Source organism: Nothobranchius furzeri, chromosome 2 (genome assembly GCF_043380555.1).
Source record: "Nothobranchius furzeri strain GRZ-AD chromosome 2, NfurGRZ-RIMD1, whole genome shotgun sequence".
In the NCBI taxonomy this organism is placed as follows: domain Eukaryota; kingdom Metazoa; phylum Chordata; class Actinopteri; order Cyprinodontiformes; family Nothobranchiidae; genus Nothobranchius; species Nothobranchius furzeri.
This window is the reverse complement of record NC_091742.1, coordinates 951,962-974,861: the sequence shown is the minus strand read 5'-3', so window position 1 is coordinate 974,861 and position 22,900 is coordinate 951,962. Positions and strand designations below refer to the sequence as shown.

The window sequence follows — 22,900 nt, the reverse complement described above, 5'->3', positions numbered from 1 at the left end:
GTATATTAAACTGTGCATATCTAGGTGTCTAAAATAATATTTAAAATGATCATTAACAGTGCAGTTGCTAATATTTGCAACAATTATGTTGCATGTTGTTCATTTCAAAGATTGACCAAGAAAAATCACAATGAACATTTTTATCATAAAAGGCCAATTCTGAGAAAAAAACAAGAACAAAAGAAAATCATTTTATTTTCTTCCTGTTTCCTAGTTGTTGCTGAATGCCAATAACACATTTATTTAGACAAGTAAAATGGAATTCATGACTAAAATCTCTGTAAATATTTTTAATTAAATTAATCCAAATGGCACTGTAGAGAACTTGTGGATCTCTGGAGCTTAAAATCGAGCACAAATGAATGTTGAAAAGCCATGTCATTTACCGGAAAGGAAGAAAAAACCCCAAACATGCTGTCTGCAGAAATAATCTGAATTTCAAAGGAGTTTCAGAAAAAAAAATAGTTTTAGCACTCTAGATTATTTTGGACATCTTCTATCTAGATCTTATAGGTCTTACCAATAATTTATGTCACCTATACACTTAAAAATTGTGTAATGCAATCCATAGCCAACTGAAGATGTTGCATAGGGTTTGCCATCTTTCCCAAGGATGACTCGCGTTGGGTAGAGGGCTCGATTCCAGTATTGTGAACCTCGCTGTGGTGGTTCCAGGCCATAGGCGCCATGCTTGACCTGTTCAGCCCACTGCGGCATGGGCTTACTGGGGGTGCTGGAATCACTGCTCCCTTGCCAGGGGCGTTTACACGCTGGATTCAAGTCACCCATCTATAGCTGAAATACCATTCTACACCTGGGTAGAGCTGGACTCCCCGATCGAGTGTCCAACCCACTCAGCCACCGCGACCCTAATCAGTACTGCTGCTACGATGATACTTTAATTCCCACTTTGACTTAGGCTGTTACTTGGCATCTAGGCGCGACGCCAGGTTTCCATTTTTGGATGGGCTTCAATTAAACAAGTTAATGCAAGCATGTACAAAAACAATGTTTGTTGCCATTTTGACCAGGTTTAAAAAAATGGTCATGATCGTGTCCCCCTTTATTTTCATTTATTAAATAATAAGAAATAAAAATTCACAATTTCATTTTCTTTCCTTTTTCATTAATATTTTGTCTAAACACAATGGCCAGAGTTTACGGTAACATATTAATGTTGATTCTTTTTTTAAATTAATATTGTAGTACATTAATATTTCCTAAAACATAATCCCCGTCAAACAATCCGAATAAAAAAAAAACACAAACGTAAACGTTCCTGTCATCGTTTTATTTTGAAAAACTAACCGGAAATTGAAAATTAAACTCGACGCGTGTTTTCTGTCTTCAAAGAGCGGCTGTTTTATTATTACGGCTCAGTATAAACACCGGAGCAGCGCGTCTCCTCTTCTCTGAAACACATTTTTGTTCGTGACTTCCGGTCTTAGATGTTTTTAGAGGGAAAAATCCGCAAAAATCATCCGAACGTTTGACGCTAAATTGGGATTATAATGGTCATCAAGGTTTACGTCGCTTCCTCCAGCGGCTCTCTGGTGGTGAGTGTTTTCAAACGAGTCAGAAAACTCCCCAGGCAGGCAGGTAGTTACCAATCAAGACGTTTCCATTACCCCCGTTACATTTTATTATGCAACAGAGAGACTGAAGTCTACGTGCGTCGGAAATCCGTAAACGTTATTCATGCAGATGAGGTGGCTTTTAAAAAACAGGTATATAATTTAATCTGTAGATTTAGACGAACTTTTTAGCTGTTTTTAATAATTTCCCCGATAACAGGATGCAGCATCACAATAATAACCACCAGAAATGCTTATTATGACCTCTAACTCGATCATACACTTTAATGTGCTCCTCTTGATTTTAGTTTCACAAACACCTCATTAAACAAGCCCTAGTTGCAGTTTTGTATCAAATTTTCAACTTAACCACCAGTTTTACCATTTTAAGTATAATAAAAACATTCCGCAGTTGTTTCTTGGAGCACCTTGAACTTTCATTGCGTTGAAATCATAAAATACTTCACAATAATAAATTAAAGAAAAGCTGCGACTCTTTTTTTTCAACCAGCTGGCTCAGATCTTCCAGAAAGCCCTGCTGATAGGAGAGAGAGAGCAGAAAAATCATCAAACAACTCTCTTGCACGAGTTAGGTAATGGCACAAATGAGTAATGTGTTTATTTTAACATGCTCGCTCTAAAGAAAAGGGACCCTATAATCTGCGTGTGTTTACAAAAGGAGGAATTTTTGTTCCTATCGCACTGCATTAAGACACATTCTTCATGTTTTTCCTTCCCTTTCACGCTCAGACTGAGTTTTACCCGCTTGAATAAGCAGCTTTCAGGACAGTTATGTGAGTGCAGAGCTCACGTGAGTGCAACTCAGCCTGGATGCTTCTGATTTGACTTTCAAGTGATTGAGTAAAGTAGAAAAGAGTGGATCGCCCAGCAGTAAGAGGTCTCAGATATCTGCTTTTATGGTTTTACGTTAGGGGATTAAATCTGGAAACCATATATGTTCTATCTATAAATGGAACAGCGTTGAGCACAAAAGGTGTGGCCTTATTAAAACATAATCAGTTTAACAACAGCTGATTAGTGGAGCAGAAACAATCAGAACAGAATAGATGAAATGCAAATTAGTTTATCCCCCACTCTTCAAAGGTGTCATTATTTGTTATGGTCATCATGAATGAAGGCTTTATTTAAGGTCTTTGTGGTTATTTTAGGTTTCATTATTGATTATTATGTTATGGTCCAGCCACTAGAGGTCCTCCATCCTTCTTGTTTCCAGCTTCTCTTGTTCCATGTGTTCGGCTCATAATCAACTCACCTGCCGTCACTCTGTTCATTCTCAACTGGGAAAAGAGGAAGTGTCACCTGTATGTTGCCATTGAACACCTGGCATTATACATGTGAAATAGAAAGGCTCTGGAAATCACCTGCACTGAGAAAGCTGTTCATAATATTTAGAGGAAGTTAGAATTTAGAAGTTGGTTGGATCTGAGTGGAGCATCTGTGTAGCTTTGACCTTTGCTCGTTAACAGACCAGATAAAGCAACTTTTATCATCAGACAATGAGGAGATTACGCATGTCTGATGTGGTGATGTGTTTATAAGTAACCACACGGAACAGTTCCTCATTGTTTTTAATCAAGAACAATACTATCATTGTTGTTCTCAGACGCCCTAAAATCTCTCTCTCTGTGTCTCTCTGTCACACACACACACACACACACACACACACACACACACACACACACACACACACACACACACACACACACACACACATTTTTATAAACTTTTGTCTTCAGAAGGAATTTCTAAAAACATTCAGACTGCTTCTATTTCATTTGTTTGCATTATTTTAATCCCAGGCTTTATAATTTAATCAGCTTATTTCTTTACTAATAGACACTTAGACATAACACACTTGATCGGTGCATGAACGTAACTTCATTAGGTTTTCACACAAGGCAGATAGAGACAACTCGATAAACAAGACAAACCACAAATGAAGTTTTTGAAATTCCCACCGTGGCCGTGTCATCTTCCCAACATCACCGTGGTGCAAGCACCGGAGAGAAGAAGAGTAATTATAGGTTTATTTATTTAGTCTTTACTCACTCTCTAATTGAACGGCGGGGCATTCCTGACTTCTAAAAATCTCTTTTGGATGTTTGTTTCCCACAAAAGTCACAAACAAGGACAGGGCAGTGTCCTGGAGGTCAGCTCTGTTGGGAACGGCTGAATCCATCACAGAGCACAGCGATTTTCTACATTCACAGATTTTATACACATACGTGTGTTTTTAAAGAGCAAGTTCACAGAAACAGTTTTTACTTGTTATTTTTGACATGGGATCAGTCACTCTGAGTTTCAGTTGCAGCCTAAACGCGAAAATAGACTTCTACCCCTTCTTCCTGCATTAGTCTCCGACTGAGAATCTTTGTGTCACATCTTCAAATTAGTATTAATGGACTCGCCCATCTTGGCTCACAACAAGGAAGTTTGTTGTTGATTTAGCATCCAGGAGAGAGCAGAGCATGTCTCTTCTTGTAGAGGCTAACCGTTAGCATTGTCAACTCCACCACACAGCAGAACTTCTCCAGGCTTGTGTTATTTGTGGAGATATAACATCCACGTCGCAGAGCAGTCAGTGGTAGAGTCGCGTTGCTGTTATCCAGTCAGAGGTGAGACGTCCGAATATCAGGAAATAAGACTCAAACTTGCCATCTTGCCGATTCCTCTGGCTCACTTCTACTTCCTGAAACAAGAGCATCAGAGTTTTTATCCCACAGAGATCAACTCAAGGCATTCATTTGTGCTAGAGACCACTGCAAATGTTTTTGGGTGAAAAAAGCAAGAATTTGGTCTTTAATAGGCCAAGATCCTCCCAAAAATCATTAAATATGTTTGAATTGCAAATCAAATCCAAATGTAATCATATAGTTTTGTTCAGTAATGTAACGTGAGGAAATATGGGTTTTCTGTCACAATGGTGGTGTTGGACTCAGCTGTGTCAAAGCTGGGTCATTGAGAACTTTCACCCACAGATTAAGACCTGAACGCCAGCGAGTCTGGGAGGAAACCATAACATCAGCCACCTGCAGTCTACCAGAAGATGTGTTTACATGAGTTGTACCCAGACCAAGTCAAAACATAAAGTTTAAACTTCTTTTTCTTGATTTTAATGTTAAAATAACCATTATCATTTTGCTCATTATAAATGTGTTTAATCAAATGAATGACTATTATGCTTTGGGGTAATTATAATGGATTAATGAATCCACACTTAAGTAGATAATGTTGAATGTGTGGTACTGACCTTCACACTCAAGCACACAAACATTCACACACACCCACACACATCTTGCCCACAGTAAACTCCAGACACATTTGATGACGCACATGTTTTGCTTTGAGAAGAGAAAGGTTTTTGGTAAGTTTTCAGTCTTTTGATTCAGTTCGTGTTGGGCCACGAGAGAGAGAGGACTTGTGAACAACCGCTAACGGGGAACGGAGCCCATGGGCTCAATCCCCCCCCCCCCCCCCCCCTCTCACGCTGTTTCTGCCACGCCAGGCAGAATAGCTGAATCGCAACTTCTAACGCAGACTCATTACTGAGTCTTTTGATTTCTGAGTGAATTAACTTAAGAAAGCGCGTCGACAAAACGCTTTACCATCAACGTGTACCGAGGGGCAACTCTGGACCGGGTCCGCTCAACACCTACGTCTCCTGTCAGCGTCGGTGTCATCCGGATGAACCACAACATCCTCCACGGCCCAGATCCGAAAGAAGGTCCACAAGAATTCGGTGAGACAGAACACGGTGTTTAGCGTTTGATGCATCTTTTCCAACTAAAAGCCTAAGTTTATTCAAACCATCACTTTTCACTCAGACACCTGTTTCTTCCTGAAGCAAAATCAGATGCACTCACGCACCCATCCCAGCTCATATCACTCTCACCATCACAACATTCTCAATCTTCATAAATTCATCAGAAGGTCTATTTGAGCCAGAACAGCATATCAACTGTTAAAGAGATTGTCCCACAAAGTTACTAATGTTGATTGTATTTCCTGTTTGTCAATTTCAAAATCATTAGTTTAATTTGAAGAATTAAAACTTTTAAACGTCAAACTGGTTTCCTCATTGAACTGAAACACAGACACTCAGATATTATCGGCAGTTTATGGATGAAAACAACCTTTGAGTCTTCTGAACAATATAAAATTTGGTGATTGATTTATTAAAATTAATATTCCGAATTAATACGTAGCATGGTTCCTCTTTCATAAAAGAGCATAAATCCATAACGCTACAGTAATATAGAAATCACAGTGGTGTTTATGCATATATTAAGTTGTTTGCATTTAGATTTCAAACCTAAACTCCTTCATAATTCAGTAATCCCCTAGTGCTCCCACTGCCAAAGGGAGTCAATGTGCTGCTAATGCAAACCAAGTCTGTTTGGATGGGATCCGGTTCGGCTTATGCTTTTACAAATTAGGAGATGGGGCGACGGTGGCACAGGAGTTAAGTGCTCACCCCGTAATCAGAAGGTTGCAGGTTCGAGCCCTGCTCAGTCTGTCGCTGTCGTTGTGTCCTTGGGCAAGACACTTAACCCACGCTGCCTGCTGGTGGTGGTCGGAGGGACCGGTGGCGCCAGTGCTCGGCAGCCTCGCCTCTGTCAGTGCGCCCCAGGGCAGCTGTGGCTACATCGTAGCTCATCCCCACGAGTGTGCGAACGTGTGTGTGAATGTGTGAATGACTGGTTGTGTTGTAAAGCGCCTTGGGGGGGTTCCAGGACTCTAGAAGGCGCTAATCAAATACAGGCCATTTACCATGATATAACGGATAAACAAATCAGATTTTTAGTTGTTACTTTGTGACCTGAAACATTAAAACTGACATCTGTAATAGATTGAATTATTTTAGATGCTTTCAAAAATAATAACATTTGCTGTCTTTTTTCAGGTGAAGAAGCATCAGCAGGCCGTGGTGAGTTTTCTGGAGGCTAATCGAATCAGCTTCCAGGAAGTAGACATCACCATGCAGGAGGAGCAGCGGCTCTGGATGTACAATAACATCCCCAGGGAGAAGAAGCTAGAGAAAAGCAACCCGTTGCCTCCGCAGATCTTCAACGAGAATCGCTACTGTGGGGTAGGATGGATGACTCTGTACAGCCACGCATCTTAAATAAAAATATCTGCACACTTCAGTGATTTTTGATCAGCAGCCTTGAGGTTTGACCATCATCCAGTGTCAAGAATTATCATACAGTTGGATAACTTATCGCCAGGTTTTCACTTAAAACCTGTGTCTCTTTGGGCTTCTAGGTGAGTCGCAGGGCCTTGTCTTTGAGTGAAACTTTTTTAAGCGTGTTTAAAAATTTGCCCGCCAATTTTCCTCATCAAATAGTCACAGATTTGTCACGGATACTCAAGACCCATTGCAAATCCTTCTCATTTCAGTTTCAAGCAGAAAATTTGGGAATGTGAAAAAATTAGGAAAAAAGGGGCTGGTGACAAAATTGTAAATGGAATTAGCGTAAAGTTCAAACCAACGGAGGCATACTTTAAATATTTCTCGATGAAATTTTGATAAAATCAGGACGATTTTCAGTTTGTTTTACCAATTACACCACTGGTGGCACCTTGTTCCTCTGCTCATTATAAAGCTTGTTCTAACTGTTGTAAACACCAAATTAGTGTCAATTTCTGAGGAAATGGGCCTTTTTTCAGTTAAACTTTTGTTTCTAACAGCAGTCGCAACCCAATGAGAAGCTGGCTTTAGTTAGGAAACATATTAAAGACCAAGTTCACTTGTTTTACAACACATTTGCAGTGGTCTCTACTATAAATACCTCTGGTAGAATGAAAAGCTCTTGCTCTCCTGTTTCATGAACTAGAAGTAAGCCAGAGGGGCAGGTAGTAGAACACGGAGGCAGCTGGAGTTTTACTCATTATTATTCATGATATCCGGACATCTTGCTCCTGACTGGATAACAGCAATGCGACTCTACCACTGACTCTGTTTGCTTTGCAATGTTGATGTTTTGTCTCCACAAATAACACAAGCCTGGAAAAGTTCTGCCGTGTGGTGGATTTGCTAATGCTAACAGTTAGCTTCTACTAGCCAAGACATGCTCTGCTCTCTCCTGGACACTAAAGCCTGATTCATGCTTCTGCGACTGCGTCAGTGCGGAGACACACAATGCCATTATCCATCCTTGCGGGCCTGCTGGAGAGCCTTCGCAAGGACGGACGGAGTCGAGCTCTCTTTTCTAAACATCCGTCCGTCGAGACGGAGAACGCAAGCTTGTGATTGGTCAGGGCACCGCTGTCGTCTACACTGCCGCCATTGCGCCCTCAAAAACATAAAGAGTGCCGAGGATAACTAGCGGCAGACACGGAAAAGCTTGAAGAATACCTTGCGAAAAAACTCTAAAAATATGAACGTTTAATTCCCCCGTGACTGGAGGAGTGAAAAGATGCGCAGCAAGCATTTTATTTGTGGACGGAAATGACAGGAAACATGGGTTTAGAGGTGGCGAGTGCATGAAGAGGTGGAGAATGAGAGACAAATTGGTCTGTTAAAAAGTCTCTTACATACAAAAATGCAATATAAACACACTATCTTGGACCGATACATGACAGCATACCACAGAACAGCGCTACGCCCTCTGTTGTCCTGGTGGGGAATTGCTTTGCAACGCACTCCAGGAGACGGAGAAGTATGAGGGTCAAACATCTACGTCCGTGTGTGTCTCTCCCTGTTGGAGATGACGGAGAAGCATGAATCAGGCTTAAATAATAAGCAAAACAGCAAACTTCCTTGTTGTGAGCCAACATATCCATGAATGCCAACTTCACAGTTTGATGTGCTAACGTCCCTGGCTTTTCCACTCCAAGAGTTTTCCCACCTGGCTAATGCAGGAAATAGGGGTAGAAGACTATTGTGTACCATGCATGTTAAAGTCAGAATGGCTGATCATATTTTAAAAATAACAAGTAAAAATGTTTTTTTTTTTAGTGAACTAAACTTGGTGTTATGTTCCATAATTGATTTAGAACCATTAGATAAATTATAAAAAGCGAAGTAGCTCTCTACTTTACTCTGGTGATAAATTGACAGATTATGTCCTTCATTACTTGACTGTGTACTGTCAATGTAATGTAAGTCAGATCAGGGTTAAGCTAGCTTCGCTGGTGAATGAGTCTTAACAGTTTGTCATCTCCCATTGCGCACGACTCCTGTAATCCTGTGGTAATCCAGTTTTGCGAATGGGGCGGATTATCAACCCTTATCCCCACATGCCTTCACTCTCATTGACCAAGGTGTTCCTGCATTACTCTGCAGATTTACCTTCTGAAACCCTTCGTCCTCATTGTTACATTTTATTCTGTTCAGTTTAGATCTTTTATTGTTCACTGAGACGTGGTTTTACTTTTTAATTACTATGGCTTAACCCTCTCAGGCTCAATACGTTTTGATAAAAGGACAAACAATGAAGTCCTTCAGGGGTACTTCTGAGTTAAAAAATGCTCATGAAATACATTTGTGGATAACCAGGTAGGTTTTAACATTGCAAATCTGCAACGCCTGCTTCCAGAGGGTTAAAACGTGTAATCTGTAAGAATTCTCATTGGCTAACATTGAGCTAGCAATGCTACAACAATTCAGTATTACAGTGAAATGTATGTGTGAGGTGAATGTCATTTGTTTCGATTTACTGCCTTTAATGAGTGGTTCAGAAATAACAGCAAGACGGCAAACAACAACACTTCCTGTAAAGCTGGAGACAAACTACCGTAAAAAGTGTAGTAAGTGCTCCCTACTGGAAAACACCCAAGAGTACCAACACCTGGTATGACAATTTATTTATCTAATTATCAACATACTGTCTGCCTCATTTTTGCCTGACATCTAGAACCTTCTGGTGCTAATCTGTAACTGGCAACAGGAGTGAGAGAGTAATAATAATAATAATAATATATATATATATATATATATATATATATATATATATATATATATATATATATATATATAAAATTCAATTTTATTTATATAGCACCAAATCACGACAAGAGTCGTCTCAAGGCACTTCACATAATAAACAGTCCAATTCAGGTCAGTTCATTAAGCCAATCAGAAATAATGTTTCCTATATAAGGAACCCAGCAAATTGCACCTCGTACTAAGCAAGCCTAAAGTGACAGTGGAGAGGAAAACTCCCTTTTAACAGGAAGAATCCTCCAGAGAATCCTGGCTCAGTATAAGCAGCCATCATCCACGACTCACTGGGGATCGAGAAGACAGAGCAGGCACACACACACACGCACGCACGCGCGCGCACACACACACACACACACACACACACGAATGACAAAGTGATGTGTCTATAGTTATATTGTGATTTCTTAGTAAATATTCTATTTGGTGAAAGATAAACTTTATTGTATTTATCCTAGTGAATCTATAATTAAACGGGTTAACTAGTAGTATCACATCCAACGTCAAGGAAAGAAAAGTGTTATTATCAGGAGAGGGAAAATGTTTAAGTGGTTAGCAGCAGTGTGCTAGATGATGGCCCCCTCCATGAGGCCACCACAGCTCAGCAGAACATCATTGTAGCTTCCTCTGGGGAGAAAAACACAAAGAGAAAATAAAGTTAACAGCTGAAATAGCAGGAAATAATACAGTTAAAGAGCAGATGGTAGAAGAAAGAAGTAGAGTGTGAAAAGTGGTCAGTGTATCCTACAGCAGTCTAAGCCTATAGCAGCATAACTACAGAGATAACTCTGGATAATCTATCCTATTTAGATGGAGGCATGTTGGAGTCAGGGCAAGGGAGAGCCGTCTTTACCGACTGTATACTCCACCTCCCTCTACTCCCCCCACTTGTCCAGATTTAGGCTAACATCAGATTTTAACCATAGGCCCTATCAAATAAAAATGTTTTAAGCCTAGTCTTAAAAGTAGACAAGGTGTCTGCCTCATGGACTAAAGCTGGGAGCTGGTTCCACAGGAGAGGAGCCTGATAACTAAAAGATCTGCCTCCCATCCTAATTTTAGATATTCTGGGAACCACCAGTAAACCTGCAGTCTGAGAGCGAAGTGCTCAGTTAGGAACGTATGGAACAATCAGATCACTGATGTATGATGGAGCTTGATTATTAAGAGCTTTATATGTGAGAAGAAGGATCTTAAAATCTATTCTGAATTTAACAGGTAGCCAATGTAGGGAAGCTAAGACAGGAGAGATATGATCTCTCTTTTTAATTCTCATCAGAACTCTAGCTGCAGCATTTTGGACAAGCTGAAGACTTTTAACTACATTCTGTGGACTTCCTGAGAGTAATGAATTACAGTAATCCAGTCTTGATGTAATAAATGCACAAACTAGTTTTTCAGCATCACTCCTGGAAAGGATGCTTCTAATCTTAGCAATATTCCGAAGGTGGAAAAAGGAAATCCTACAAACCTGTTTAACTTGGGATTTGAATGACATGTCCTGGTCAAAGATAACACCAAGGTTCCTTACTTTGTTCTCGGAGATTAATGTAATGCCATTCAGGTCAGGCGATTGACTAAGCAATTTCCTTTTCTGGATCTCTGGTCCAAAGATGAGAACTTCCGTCTTGTCTTGATTTAAAAGCAAAAAGTTTAGAGTCATCCAATTTTTTATGTCCTCAAGACAAGCCTGTAATCTACCCAACTGATTAGGTTCATCGGGGTTAATGGATAAATATAACTGAGTATCGTCAGCATAACAGTGGAAGTTTATCCCATGCTGTCTAATGATTTTACCAATTGGGAGCATATACATAGTAAAAAGAATTGGTCCAATCACTGAACCCTGTGGTACTCCACAAGTAACCCTGGAGTATGAAGACGATTTGCCATGTACATTTACAAAATGAAATCTGTCAGACAGGTAGGATTTAAACCAGCCTAACACTGTTCCTTTGATCCCTACAACATGTTCAAGTCTTTCTAAAAGAACATTGTGATCAACTGTGTCAAAAGCAGCACTGAGATCTAACAAGACTAGAACAGACACAAGATTCTTATCTGAGGCCATGAGAATATCATTTGTAACTATCACTAATGCAGTTTCAGTGCTGTGATACTCTCTAAAACCAGACTGAAATTCCTCAAACAGAGCATTAGTGTTTAAATGCTCACATACTTGGATGGCCACTATTTTCTCCAGGACTTTGGATAAAAATGGAAGGTTAGATATTGGTCTATAATTCATTGGGTCATCTGGATCCAGAGAAGGCTTCTTAAGTGAAGGTTTGATTACAGCAACCTTAAAATCTTGTGGTACATATCCATTTACTAAGGATAGATTGATTACATCTAGAATGGGGGCAGTAACCAAAGGAAATGCTTCTTTAAATAATTTGGTTGGGATTGGATCCAAAATGCAAGTTGAAGGTTTAGATGAAGCTAATATTTTTGATAACTCTGAAAGCTCAACTGGATCAAAACGGTTCAAGCACAGATGAGGTTCTACAGTCACCTCTGATGCTGCCTCACTTACTGAGGAAGAATAAATCGCATTAGGGAGGATGCTAAAGATTTTGTTTCTAATAGAATTAATTTTACTTGTAAAAAATCCCATGAAGTCATTGCTGCTGAGGGCTAAGGGAATAGATGGCTCAGAGCTATGATTTTGTGTAAGTTTAGCAACTGTACTGAAAAGAAATTTAGGATTATGCTTATTCTCCTCAATTAACGCTGAGAAATAAGCAGTTCTAGTTTGTCGAAGCTTATTTTTATAAAGCACAAGACTATTTTTCCAGGATAGGTAGGCCTCCTCATGGTGTGTAGAGCGCCATGTTCTGTCCAATTTCCTAGAGTTTAGTTTTAAGGCTCATAAATGAGAATTAAACCAGGGAGCCAACTTCCTGTCCCTAATTACCTTCTTTTTTAAAGGGGCAACATCATCTAATGCCACACGTAAAGAGGAATTAACATGATGAACTAAGGCATCAATTTGTGAGGGGCTAGAACTGAAAATATTGCCCTCTGCTACATGCCTCTGAGATGCTGAGAACAGTAAATATGGAACAGTTGATTTAAAAGATGCAACAGCATTGTCAGATAGAGACCGACTATAGTGAAATTTACTTGTATGTCTCGAGAACTCAGTCATAAAAAACTCAAAGGTTGCCAGAAAGTGGTCTGAGAGGATTGGATTATGTGGAAAGATTATTTCCTCACACTCTATGCCATAAGTCAGCACAAGGCCCAGTTTATGATGGCAGGAGTGGGTGGAGCTATGTATTCTTTGGGTAAAACCAATTGAGTCTAAGATATTACTAAAGGCTACATTGAGGCTATCATTTTCAATGTCCACATGAATATTAAAATCCCCCACTACAATGACCTTATCAGTATTTAGCACTAAATCAGATAAAAAATCAGAGATCTGATCCAAAAACTCTGAGTAAGGGCCTGGTGGACGATATAAAACTACAAACAAGAGTGGTTTTACAGTTTTGCAATCTGGATTAGGAAAACTAAGAATAAGATGTTCGAACGAACTGTAGCTATTAATTGGTAAGGGACTGATTAATAAGTCCGAATGAAAAATGGTTGCTACTCCTCCTCCTCACCCTGTACTTCGAGCAATATAATGATTTAAATAATTTGAAGGAGTCTACTCGTTTAAAGAGCAAGTCACCCCCAAATAAACTTTTTTTTGCTGATAAACTAAATAAACCAGTGTCTAATTGTGTTGCAGACATGTGTAGTCAATAATTTGGCACTTCAGTGCATCTTAGTTAAAATTTAAATATTCTGTCTAAAACTGGCAGTGTTGTGCCATTGTCAGGTAAAAACTCTGCACTGTATTTTAATTTAAATCTGCCACCGCTATTGGCTAAGAGGTATGCTATGATGTAAACTGGTACATTATGATGTCACAATGCTGTTGTGAGCCTGTGTGTGTGTGTATTTGTTAGCAGCTCCGCCTTCTCGGTCTGCCAGGCAACAGCATTTGTTGCATTTTTCAAACATGAAGTGGGAGTGGAGTTAGACTCTGGTAGGGGTTGACTTGCTCTTTAAGCTAACATAGTCTTCTTGCTGCAGCCAGGATTCTGAGAGAGCAAAGAGATCTGATTATCACAAATCAAGTCATTAACTAACAAAGTCTTAGAAAAAATGGATCTAATGTTCAACAACCCACATTTAATTTTTCTAGTTTTCTGCTCAGTTGAATTTGTTCTAATATTTATGAGGTTTCCATGATTTGCCTTATTAAGCCTGATATTTAATCTGTGTGATTTTGGCCATGGGCAGGACACTGTCTCTATGGGGTAGTGGGTGGGTAACAGTACAGAAGCTGCAGAGGGGTGTGTTAAACTACGACTCTGCTTCCTGGTCTGGACCCTGGGTTATCATGGAGGACTAATAAAAGTGGCCATGTTCCTAGAAAGAAGAGCTGCTCCATCCAAAGAGGGATGGATGCCCTCTCTCCCCATCAGACCAGGTTTTCCCCAAAAAGTTTTCCAATTATCGATGTAGCCCACGTTGTTTTCAGGACACCACCTAGACAACCAGCGGTTGAAGGACAGCATGCGGCTAAACATGTCGTCACTGGTCCGATCAGGCAGGGGGCCAGAGAAATGTATGGAGTCCGACATGGTTTTGGCAAACTTGCACACCGAAGCAACATTAATTTTAGTGACCTCCGATTGGCGTAACCGGGTGTCGTTACCACCAGCGTGAATAACAATCTTACTGTATTTACGCTTATCCTTAGCCAGCAGTTTCAGATAAGATTTAATGTCGCCCGCTCTGGCCCCAGGTAAACATTTAACTATGGTTGCTGGAACCTCTAATGCCACGTTTCTGACTATGGAGCAGCCAATGATCAGAGTCGGCTTGTCAGTGGGTGCGTCACTGAGCGAGGAAAATCTATTAGAAACGTGGACGAGTTGGTGGTGGCCCACGGGCTGGGTTCTATGCTTCCTGCGTACCGTCGCCCAGCCAGCCTGAGGTCCCAGCTGCTCGGGTTCTGCTGGAGGATCGCTAAGGGGTGGTTCTGAGCTAGTTAGCCCCGCGCTAGCTAAGTAGCTATGGCTGTTTACGGGTTTTTCAACAGCGCGGAGCCAGGACTCCAATTCCGACACCCTCGCCTCCAAAGCTACAAAAGTGCTACATTTATTACACGTACCATTATCACTAAAGGAGGCAGAGGAGTAACTAAACATCTGACACAGAGAGCAAGAGATAGGAGACGGAGAAGCAGAGACAGAAGTAGCCATAGCCGTGCTGAGGCTAAGCTAACTGGACGAGCAAACTGTTCAACACCAAATAAACTGCGTGCAAACTCAAATGGTTCCCTAAAAGCTAGGTGGAACAACAGAAAAAGTGTGTTTTAGCGTGCTTATGTGCTACAGTAACTCAGAGATATCCTAGTACAGAGAAATTAAATCAGCTTTAGCGAGCCCCAAACACCAAATAGCTACATGTAGTGCAACACTGAAAACAGGAAACAAGTAACGCCTTAACGCCAGGTGCAGCCAATCCAGACAGCACCTCCTACAAACCCTCTTTATATATATGTCCGCTGACATGAACAGCGTAGCGAAAGTAGAGCCCTCCATCAGCTGATACTGGTGAGAAACAGCAGCGGAAGGTGTGCAACCACTCCACACCCTCTCTCATGGAGGAACGCTGCGGGACGGAGCATGCGACACCCCGCAGCGCCCCAGGGGTGGGGTGGTATATAATTTTAAAAAATAAAGGATTAGACATTATTTAGAGAAAAAATGAAGAGGTCACACAGGAAACAGCGTTCGGCATATCTCTGTCATTGCTGAAGGAGGATCCGGTGAAAGCAGGTGATGCAACTCAGGATAGTTCTGCAAAGATTACAGTTTTCTGGGTGACACCAGCTGGCAGTTTAATCTAGAACTTGGACATCTGTAAATAAATAAATTGGTCCTTGTGAAGCATCTCGTGATTTTTATACTTATCTGTCCCGCTTTTCTTTTTCTTTTCTGCAGTAACCATATTTGGCCACAGGATGGCAGTCAAACAAACTGCACCTTTAAAGCTGCATTAAGACATTTTATACACACATTCATGTTTTGTCTCTGTTCCACCTCAGGACTATGAAGACTTCTTCCAGTCAAAGGAGAACAACACTGTGTTTACATTCCTCAGGCTCAGTCCACAGCCCATTGTGACGGTGAGTGGATGCACATGTACACGCTGTGTGTTTAGTAATCTACTTCCTCAAACAGTAAAACATATTTCCCAACTCTGCTTGATCAGCAGCTCATTTCTCAGCATTTCATATCTGCTGATATTTGTTTTTTGAGAGTGAAAAAGAAGAAGTATTGATAAAAAATGTCACGTCTATATACATTTGTTACTCAGGGTAAGATTTGTCTTCTAATCTCTTTACGATTCAAAGTTCCTGCATAGTGGCTTGGGCAAACTCTTGTTTTTTGTTATGAGGTTGTAGGTTCTCACTCAAGGCATCAAAACTATGAATCAACACATGTAGATTTATGTATTTAAATGTGAATTACCTGTAAATTTGATTTATTTTAGATTCTCGTTGCATGGTTGACAGCACTGCAAACCCTTGGCCTTCTTATTGAGCTTCATGATGTTTTCACCTGAAATTGTTTGTACTTCACAAGGTGTGCCTGTGAAGAATTGGGACCATCAGTTGTGTTAGGATTCAGCTTATGGAAAACCAATCGGCTAAAAAAAGAGGAAAGGGTAGTCCATCTTTACTTTTAAGGTAAGTCAGTCTGGAAAATTTGCAAAAGCTTTTACAGGGAGTGCAGAATTATTAGGCAAATGAGTATTTTGTCCACAATCTCCTCTTCATGCATGTTGTATTACTCCAAGCTGTATAGGCTCAAAGGCCTACTACCAATTAAGCATATTAGGTGATGTGCATCTCTGCAATGAGAAGGGGTGTGGCCTAATGACATCACCAGCCTATATCAGGTGTGCATAATTATTAGGCAACTTTCTTTCCTTTGGCAAAATGGGTCAAAAGACGGACTTGACTGGCTCAGAAAAGTCAAAAATAGTGAGATATCTTGCAGAGGGATGCAGCAGTCTTAAAATTGCAAAGCTTCTGAAGCGTGATCATCGAACAATCAAGCGTTTCATTCAAAATAGTCAACAGGGTCGCAAGAAGCATGTGGAAAAACCAAGGCGCAAAATAACTGCCCATGAACTGAGAAAAGTCAAGCGTGCAGCTGCCAAGATGCCACTTGCCACCAGTTTGGCCATATTTCAGAGCTGCAACATGACTGGAGTGCCCAAAAGCACAAGGTGTGCAGTACTCAGAGACATGGCCAAGGTAAGAAAGGCTGAAAGACGACCACCACTGATCAAGACACACAAGCTGAAACGTCAAGACTGGGCCAAGAAATATGTCAAGACTGATGTTTCTAAGGTTTTATGGACTGATGAAATGAGAGTGAGTCTTGATGGGCCAGATGGATGGACCCGTGGCTGGATTGGTAAAGGGCAGAGAGCTCCAGTCCGACTCAGACGCCAGCAAGGTGGAGGTGGAGTACTGGTTTGGGCTGGTGTCATCAAAGATGAGCTTATGGGGCCTTTTCGGGTTGAGGATGGAGTCGAGCTCAACTCCCAGTCCTACTGCCAGTTTCTGGAAGACACCTTCTTCAAGCAGTGGTACAGGAAGAAGTCTGCATCCTTCAAGAAAAACATGTTCATGCAGGACAATGCTCCATCACACGCGTCCAAGTACTCCACAGCGTGGCTGGCAAGAAAGGGTATAAAAGAAGAAAAACTAATGACATGGCCTCCTTGTTCACCTGATCTGAACCCCATTGAGAACCTGTGGTCCATCATCAAATGTGAGATTTACAGGGAGGGAAAACGGTACACCTCTCTGAACAGTGTCTGGGAGGCTGTGGTTGCTGCTGCACGCAATGTTGATGGTGAACAGATCAAAACACTGACAGAATCCATGGATGGCAGGCTTTTGAGTGTCCTTGCAAAGAAAGGTGGCTATATTGGTCGCTAATTTGTTTTTGTATTGTTTTTGAATGTCAGAAATGTATATTTGGGATTGTGGAGGTGTTATATTGGTTTCACTGGTAAAAATAAATAGTTGAAATGGGTATATATTTGTTTTTTGTTAAGTTGCCTAATAATTATGCACAGCAATAGTCACCTGCACACACAGATATCCCCCTAAAATAGCTACAACTAAAAACTACTTCCAAAAACATTCAGCTTTGATATGATGAGTTTTTTGGGTTCATTGAGAACATGGTTGTTGTTCAATAATAAAATTATTCCTCAATAATACAACTTGCCTAATAATTCTGCACTCCCTGTAATGTTTTGTTAAGCTGATTTGCAAAAAGCATCAAGAAATGGAATAAGTCCAAATCTGGGATCTGTAGATCAACTCTTCGTTGTGATGTGCGATCCTGAAGAGGTGAACGAATGGTCTCAATGCATGGTTCCCACTATGAAGCATGGAGGAGGAGGTGTGTTGGTGTGGCGGTGCTTTGCTGGTGATTCCGTTGGAGCCTTATTAAAATTTGAAGGCACATTGAACCAACATGGCTACTTTGGCGCCATCCCATTCCATCCGGTTTGCTTTTAGTTGTGACCGCTTTCAACAGGACAATGACTCCAAACTTATCTTCAGGCTGTGTAAGGGATCTATGACCAAGAAAGAGGTAAACCCAGTCAAGATGGACCACAGACTGCAGGCAAAGGGGCCAACAAGTTCTGAGCATCTCTGGAAACTCCTCCAAGACTACTGGAAAACCATTTCAGGTGCCTGCTTCATGAAGCTCATCGTGAGAATGCCAAGAGTGTAATCAAATCAAATGGTGGTTGATAATCTACAACATGAAACTGAAAATGTTATGTTTTGTAATTCTTAATTTATTTATTTATTTACAGATATCCAAGTCCTAGATCAAACTGCCAGCTGGTGTCACCCAGAAAACTGTAATCTTTGCACAACTATCCTGAGTTGCATCACCTGCTTTCACCGGATCCTCCTTCAGCAATGACAGGGTTATGCCGAATGCTGTTTCCTGTGTGACCTCTTCATTTGTTCTCCAAGTAATGTCTAATCCTGCAGCCACAGGGCTTCTGTCGTGAAGGATGAAACTTTTTTGCCACTCTGTGGCACCAAAACGATGTTTGTTGCAGATTTCGGTGTGAGCTAAAGAAGCACATAGCAGCTTTTCACGAACAGGTGCAGCAGAGCACCCGGACCGACCTGATTACACCCTTCCTGGTACTGATTATCTGCCTCAATCAACAGTTGCTATTATTGATAGATGGAACATCTTTGAAATGGTGCTTGTATGCCAGAGACCAAATGCCTCAAATCTTAAGCACAAATTTGCTTCCAGCATTAAAGTATAAACTGTAGCCACATCCTTCAGAATGAACGTGCTTTAATGTCATTCACTGCCAAACTGTTTCTGTTCAAATCCACCATGTTGTTTCATTGGTTTTTCCTCAGTTGCTTCAAATCTAATAAAGGAATAATTCTAACCAGAATGTTTTAGTCCTATATGTGAATCACGACTTGTTTAATACATAGATGATAATATGGTCCTCCATTTAGCCAAATGCAGCAAACAGATGCACATTTTTGACAAAGCATCATTTTTGTGTTTTATGACATGAAATGTGTCCAACATACCGTATTCTAAGTTAGTTTTTGTTTTTTCTTAAGGCAAAACTTTTTTTATTTTTTTTTTATTTGGCTCTAAATTTTACAATTCATTATTTCTTTGTGTGTTTATTAAAAGCTAACAAAGACTATCAGTGAAGGGTGCATGAGTGTTTCTATCATCCTGAAAACTACATTTAAATACATTTCTAGTTTATCCTTGCTTGCCTCAAAAAATTATATATATATATATATATATATATATATATATGTATATATATATATATATGTATATATATATATATGTATATGTAGATTAAAAAAAAAATATATATATATATATATATATACATACACTCAATCATGAGAAACCTGTTTATATTTTGTGTTAAATGTGATGAACACGTTTGTCAAACCACAAAATAACTAAATATACTCAGTTTCACCTTTCTGACTGGCTTTGTTTTTTGTAGAAAACCCGATTTTCCCCCAAGACATTGTTGTGTGACTTGATCCACATATAAATGTAGATGAAACACGTGACCTAAATAACTTTGTTCACTAGACATTGATTTGAATTAAAAAGTCAAATTCAGATGCAAGGACCTTTTAAAAAAAAGTGCCAGAAAACTTGAGTTTTACATCAGATCTGACTGAAACATAACAAATTTCTCATTAATATGATTGAATTTTGTCTTAATCTGAAACCATATTTTCACCTATTCAATAACATAATGGGCTTTGAATTTAAAAATCTAAATAATAAAATACAATTTATATCATCCAAGGTGGAACTCGTGCTTTAAAGAAAACAAAAGCTTATTTTACACCAAATTATAACAAAATTGAATATGGATTTTAATCAGTTTGTAATCTTATTATCTTATTTTAATCTATGATTTAATTTTTTTTTACTTTCAGTATTACTTTAGTGATCTGACGTGAAGATAAACAGGAAGTCTGCTTTTATTTTGGAATCCACATCCACTTAATGTATTTATGATTTTAAGGGAGTAAGTTTACCTCTGCAGATGAAAGTCATGGGATTTTAAATGAACCAGTTTTTCCTGTTTCTCACTTTGATAATCGTTCATCTTGTTTGTTACACAATCATTCTGTTGATGACACCAAGAGAGTCTACTTTTACCAGCTGAGTTGTAGCGTCATATCCCGTTAAAGGAAGACGTGTATCTCAGAGCCTGTAATGGTTTATTAGACCACTAACGTTCATCGTCGTCGTCGTCTTCCTCCGCTTATCCGGGTCGCGGGGGCAGCATCCCAACGAGGGAGCTCCAGACCGTCCTCTCCCCGACCACCTCCACCAGCTCCTCCGGCAGGATCCCAAGGCGTTCCCGGACCAGATTGGTGATGTAACCTCTCCAACGTGTCCTGGCTAGTCCCGGAGGCCTCCTGACGGCAGAACATGCCCGAAACTCCTCCCCAGGGAGGCGTCCAGGAGGCATCCCGACCAGATGCCCAAACCACCTCAACTGACTCCTTTCGATCCGGAGGAGCAGCGGTTCTACTCCGAGTCCCTCCCGAATGTCCAAGCTCCTCACCCTATCTCTAAGGCTGAGCCCGGCCACCCTACGGAGGAAACTCATTTCGGCCGCTTGTATCCGCGATCTCGTTCTTTCGGTCACTACCCAAAGCTCATGACCAAAGGTGAGGATTGGGACGTAGATTGACTGGTAAATCGAGAGCCTGGCTTAGCTCCCTCTTCACCACGACAGATCGGCTCAGCGTCCGCATCACTGCAGACGCCGAACCGATCCGCCTGTCGATCTCCCGATCCCTCCTACCCTCATTCGTGAACAAGACCCCGAGATACTTAAACTCCTCCACTTGAGGTAGGACCTCTCTCCCGACCCGGAGTTGGCAAGCCACCCTTTTCCGGTCGAGAACCATGGTCTCAGATTTGGAGGTGCTGATCCTCATCCCAGCCGCTTCACATTCGGCCGCGAACCTACCTAGCAAGAGCTGAAGGTCAGAGCTGGATGAAGCTAGGAGGACCACATCATCCGCAAAAAGCAGAGACGAGATTCTCCTGCCACCAAACTTGACACACTCCACACCACGGCTGCGCCTAGGACTTCTGTCCATAAAAGTAATGAACCGAACCGGTGACAAAGGGCAGCCCTGGCAGAGTCCAACCCTCACTGGGAACAGGTCCGACTTACTACCGGCTATGCGGACCAAACTCACGCTCCTCTGGTAAAGGGACTGAATGGCCCTTAACAGGAAAGCCACCCACCCCATACTCCTGGAGCGTCCCCGACAGGGTGCCCCTGGGGACACGGTCATAAGCAGTGGCGGCTGGTGAAAAATATTTTTGGTGGGGCTGTGCTATTTTTTATTTTTAAACAAACTTGTGCTTTCTGAGCTTTGTGCACAACTTCACTATTTCCTGAATTAAGCACAGCTCTTTTATTTCCTGTCTTACATCATTGGACAAACTGATTAATCCAGGTGTGTCTGACTATTGGCACGCTGCCTTGCAGACCAAGGTTGAAAAATACTGCATTAAATTGCACATAAAATAACACGACCATAAATGGTAAATAGGCAATGCAAGAGGCAAGTAGCAAAAACATTTTGTTTAATTTCAACATTTAAGTGAACACCAAAAATTATGAACAGGTCACTGTTACAGTAATGAAACACCACTTAGACAAAATGCCAGAAATTTACACTGTTAAATATTTCTGGAGTGTTGTGCCAAGGTCAACTTTATACAAAGATCAAGTGGATGCATTTGTGTGTGTGTGTGTGTGTGATACCTCATTTGTACAGAAATTTTGCCCTTCTGTCCTTCTGAGTGGCAAAGCTCTCGATTAGCTTTTTATTGAAGTCAGGAATGTTTGTGACAAGCTTTTTTTTCCCATGGCATGGCAAGAGCATTCAGCCCATCCTGTGTCATGGTGTTCCTCAAGGAAAGTCTTAATCCTCTTTAAAGTAGAAATGCACCTTTCTGATTCGGCTGTGTTCATGGGTGTGGTGACAAGAATCTTCTTTTGCATGGCTCAGGATGGTGTGAAAAACCTGTCATATGATAAATAAAAAACAACAGATAAGTACATAGGAAACACTTTCATAGGAAATAATGTCATCAGTATCCTCTTACAAATGTCATATTTCCCAGTTTTTGGGACAATAAAACATTTCTGATTCTCAATCAGATGTTTTTACATTTGAGGTAAAAACATCTAATTGAGAATCAGAAATGTTTAATTGTCCCAAAAGCTGGGAAATTTGTTTGCTGCAGCAGAAATGTAACAAGTAAAATGGAATCAGATTGATGTATGTACAAATTTACATGAAATACACATTTACGTGATTAAATATGTATAATAAGTATGTGTGTTGAAATTAGTTTTTACAGTTATTGCACATTAAACATCTTATTAAACAAATGTCCCGGTTTGTGGGACAACCAAGGATTTCTGATTCTGATTGTCTTGTTCACAGAAATGTAATGTACAGCTTACCTCTGCACCCAGCTGCTGTTGTTCCCTGCATGGCAACGATAGCTCTGCTGCCTAGCATGGCTAGCTTCACCGTGTTGTTGTCCATGTGTGCCCGGGATGACTCGTGTTTCTTCACCTTCTCAGAAAAAAGTTTCATGTCTGTAGCTCCTGACTCATCCATGCCTTATCTGTCCCAGCCGTTTTGAATAACAAACACGGAAAGCAAAATAACGCATTAGCGTGA

The 22,900-nt window shown here is 40.7% G+C and overlaps 1 protein-coding gene across 6 annotated transcripts; it reads left to right on the top strand.

Annotated features, from left to right (window-relative positions):
* The first annotated feature begins 1,366 nt into the window (after positions 1–1,366).
* sh3bgrl2 (SH3 domain binding glutamate-rich protein like 2) lies at positions 1,367–19,074 on the top strand. 6 transcript variants are annotated; one of them, XM_054747869.2, is made up of 5 exons: positions 1,367–1,556; positions 6,499–6,684; positions 15,656–15,736; positions 16,197–16,300; positions 18,203–18,333. In XM_054747869.2, exons 1-4 carry the CDS (start codon positions 1,512–1,514, stop codon positions 16,206–16,208), a joined length of 324 nt encoding a protein of 107 aa, XP_054603844.1. In that variant the 5' UTR covers positions 1,367–1,511; the 3' UTR covers positions 16,209–16,300; positions 18,203–18,333. The 6 variants fall into 6 exon arrangements, with proteins under 6 accessions (XP_054603844.1, XP_054603843.1, XP_015802608.1 ...); XM_054747868.2 differs by lacking the exon at positions 18,203–18,333 and adding an exon at positions 17,952–18,038; XM_015947122.3 differs by lacking the exons at positions 16,197–16,300; positions 18,203–18,333 and adding an exon at positions 18,463–19,074.
* The last annotated feature ends 3,826 nt before the right edge of the window (positions 19,075–22,900 follow it).

Coding starts and splice junctions, on each gene's coding strand:
- sh3bgrl2 (XM_054747866.2), top strand. CDS start 18,114: ATGGCTACTTTGGCGCCATCCCATTCCATCCGGTTTGCTTTTAGTTGT. Junction 18,334..18,462: donor CTACTGGAAAACCATTTCAG/GTGCCTGCTTCA, acceptor ATTTATTTACAG/ATATCCAAGTCCTAGATCAA.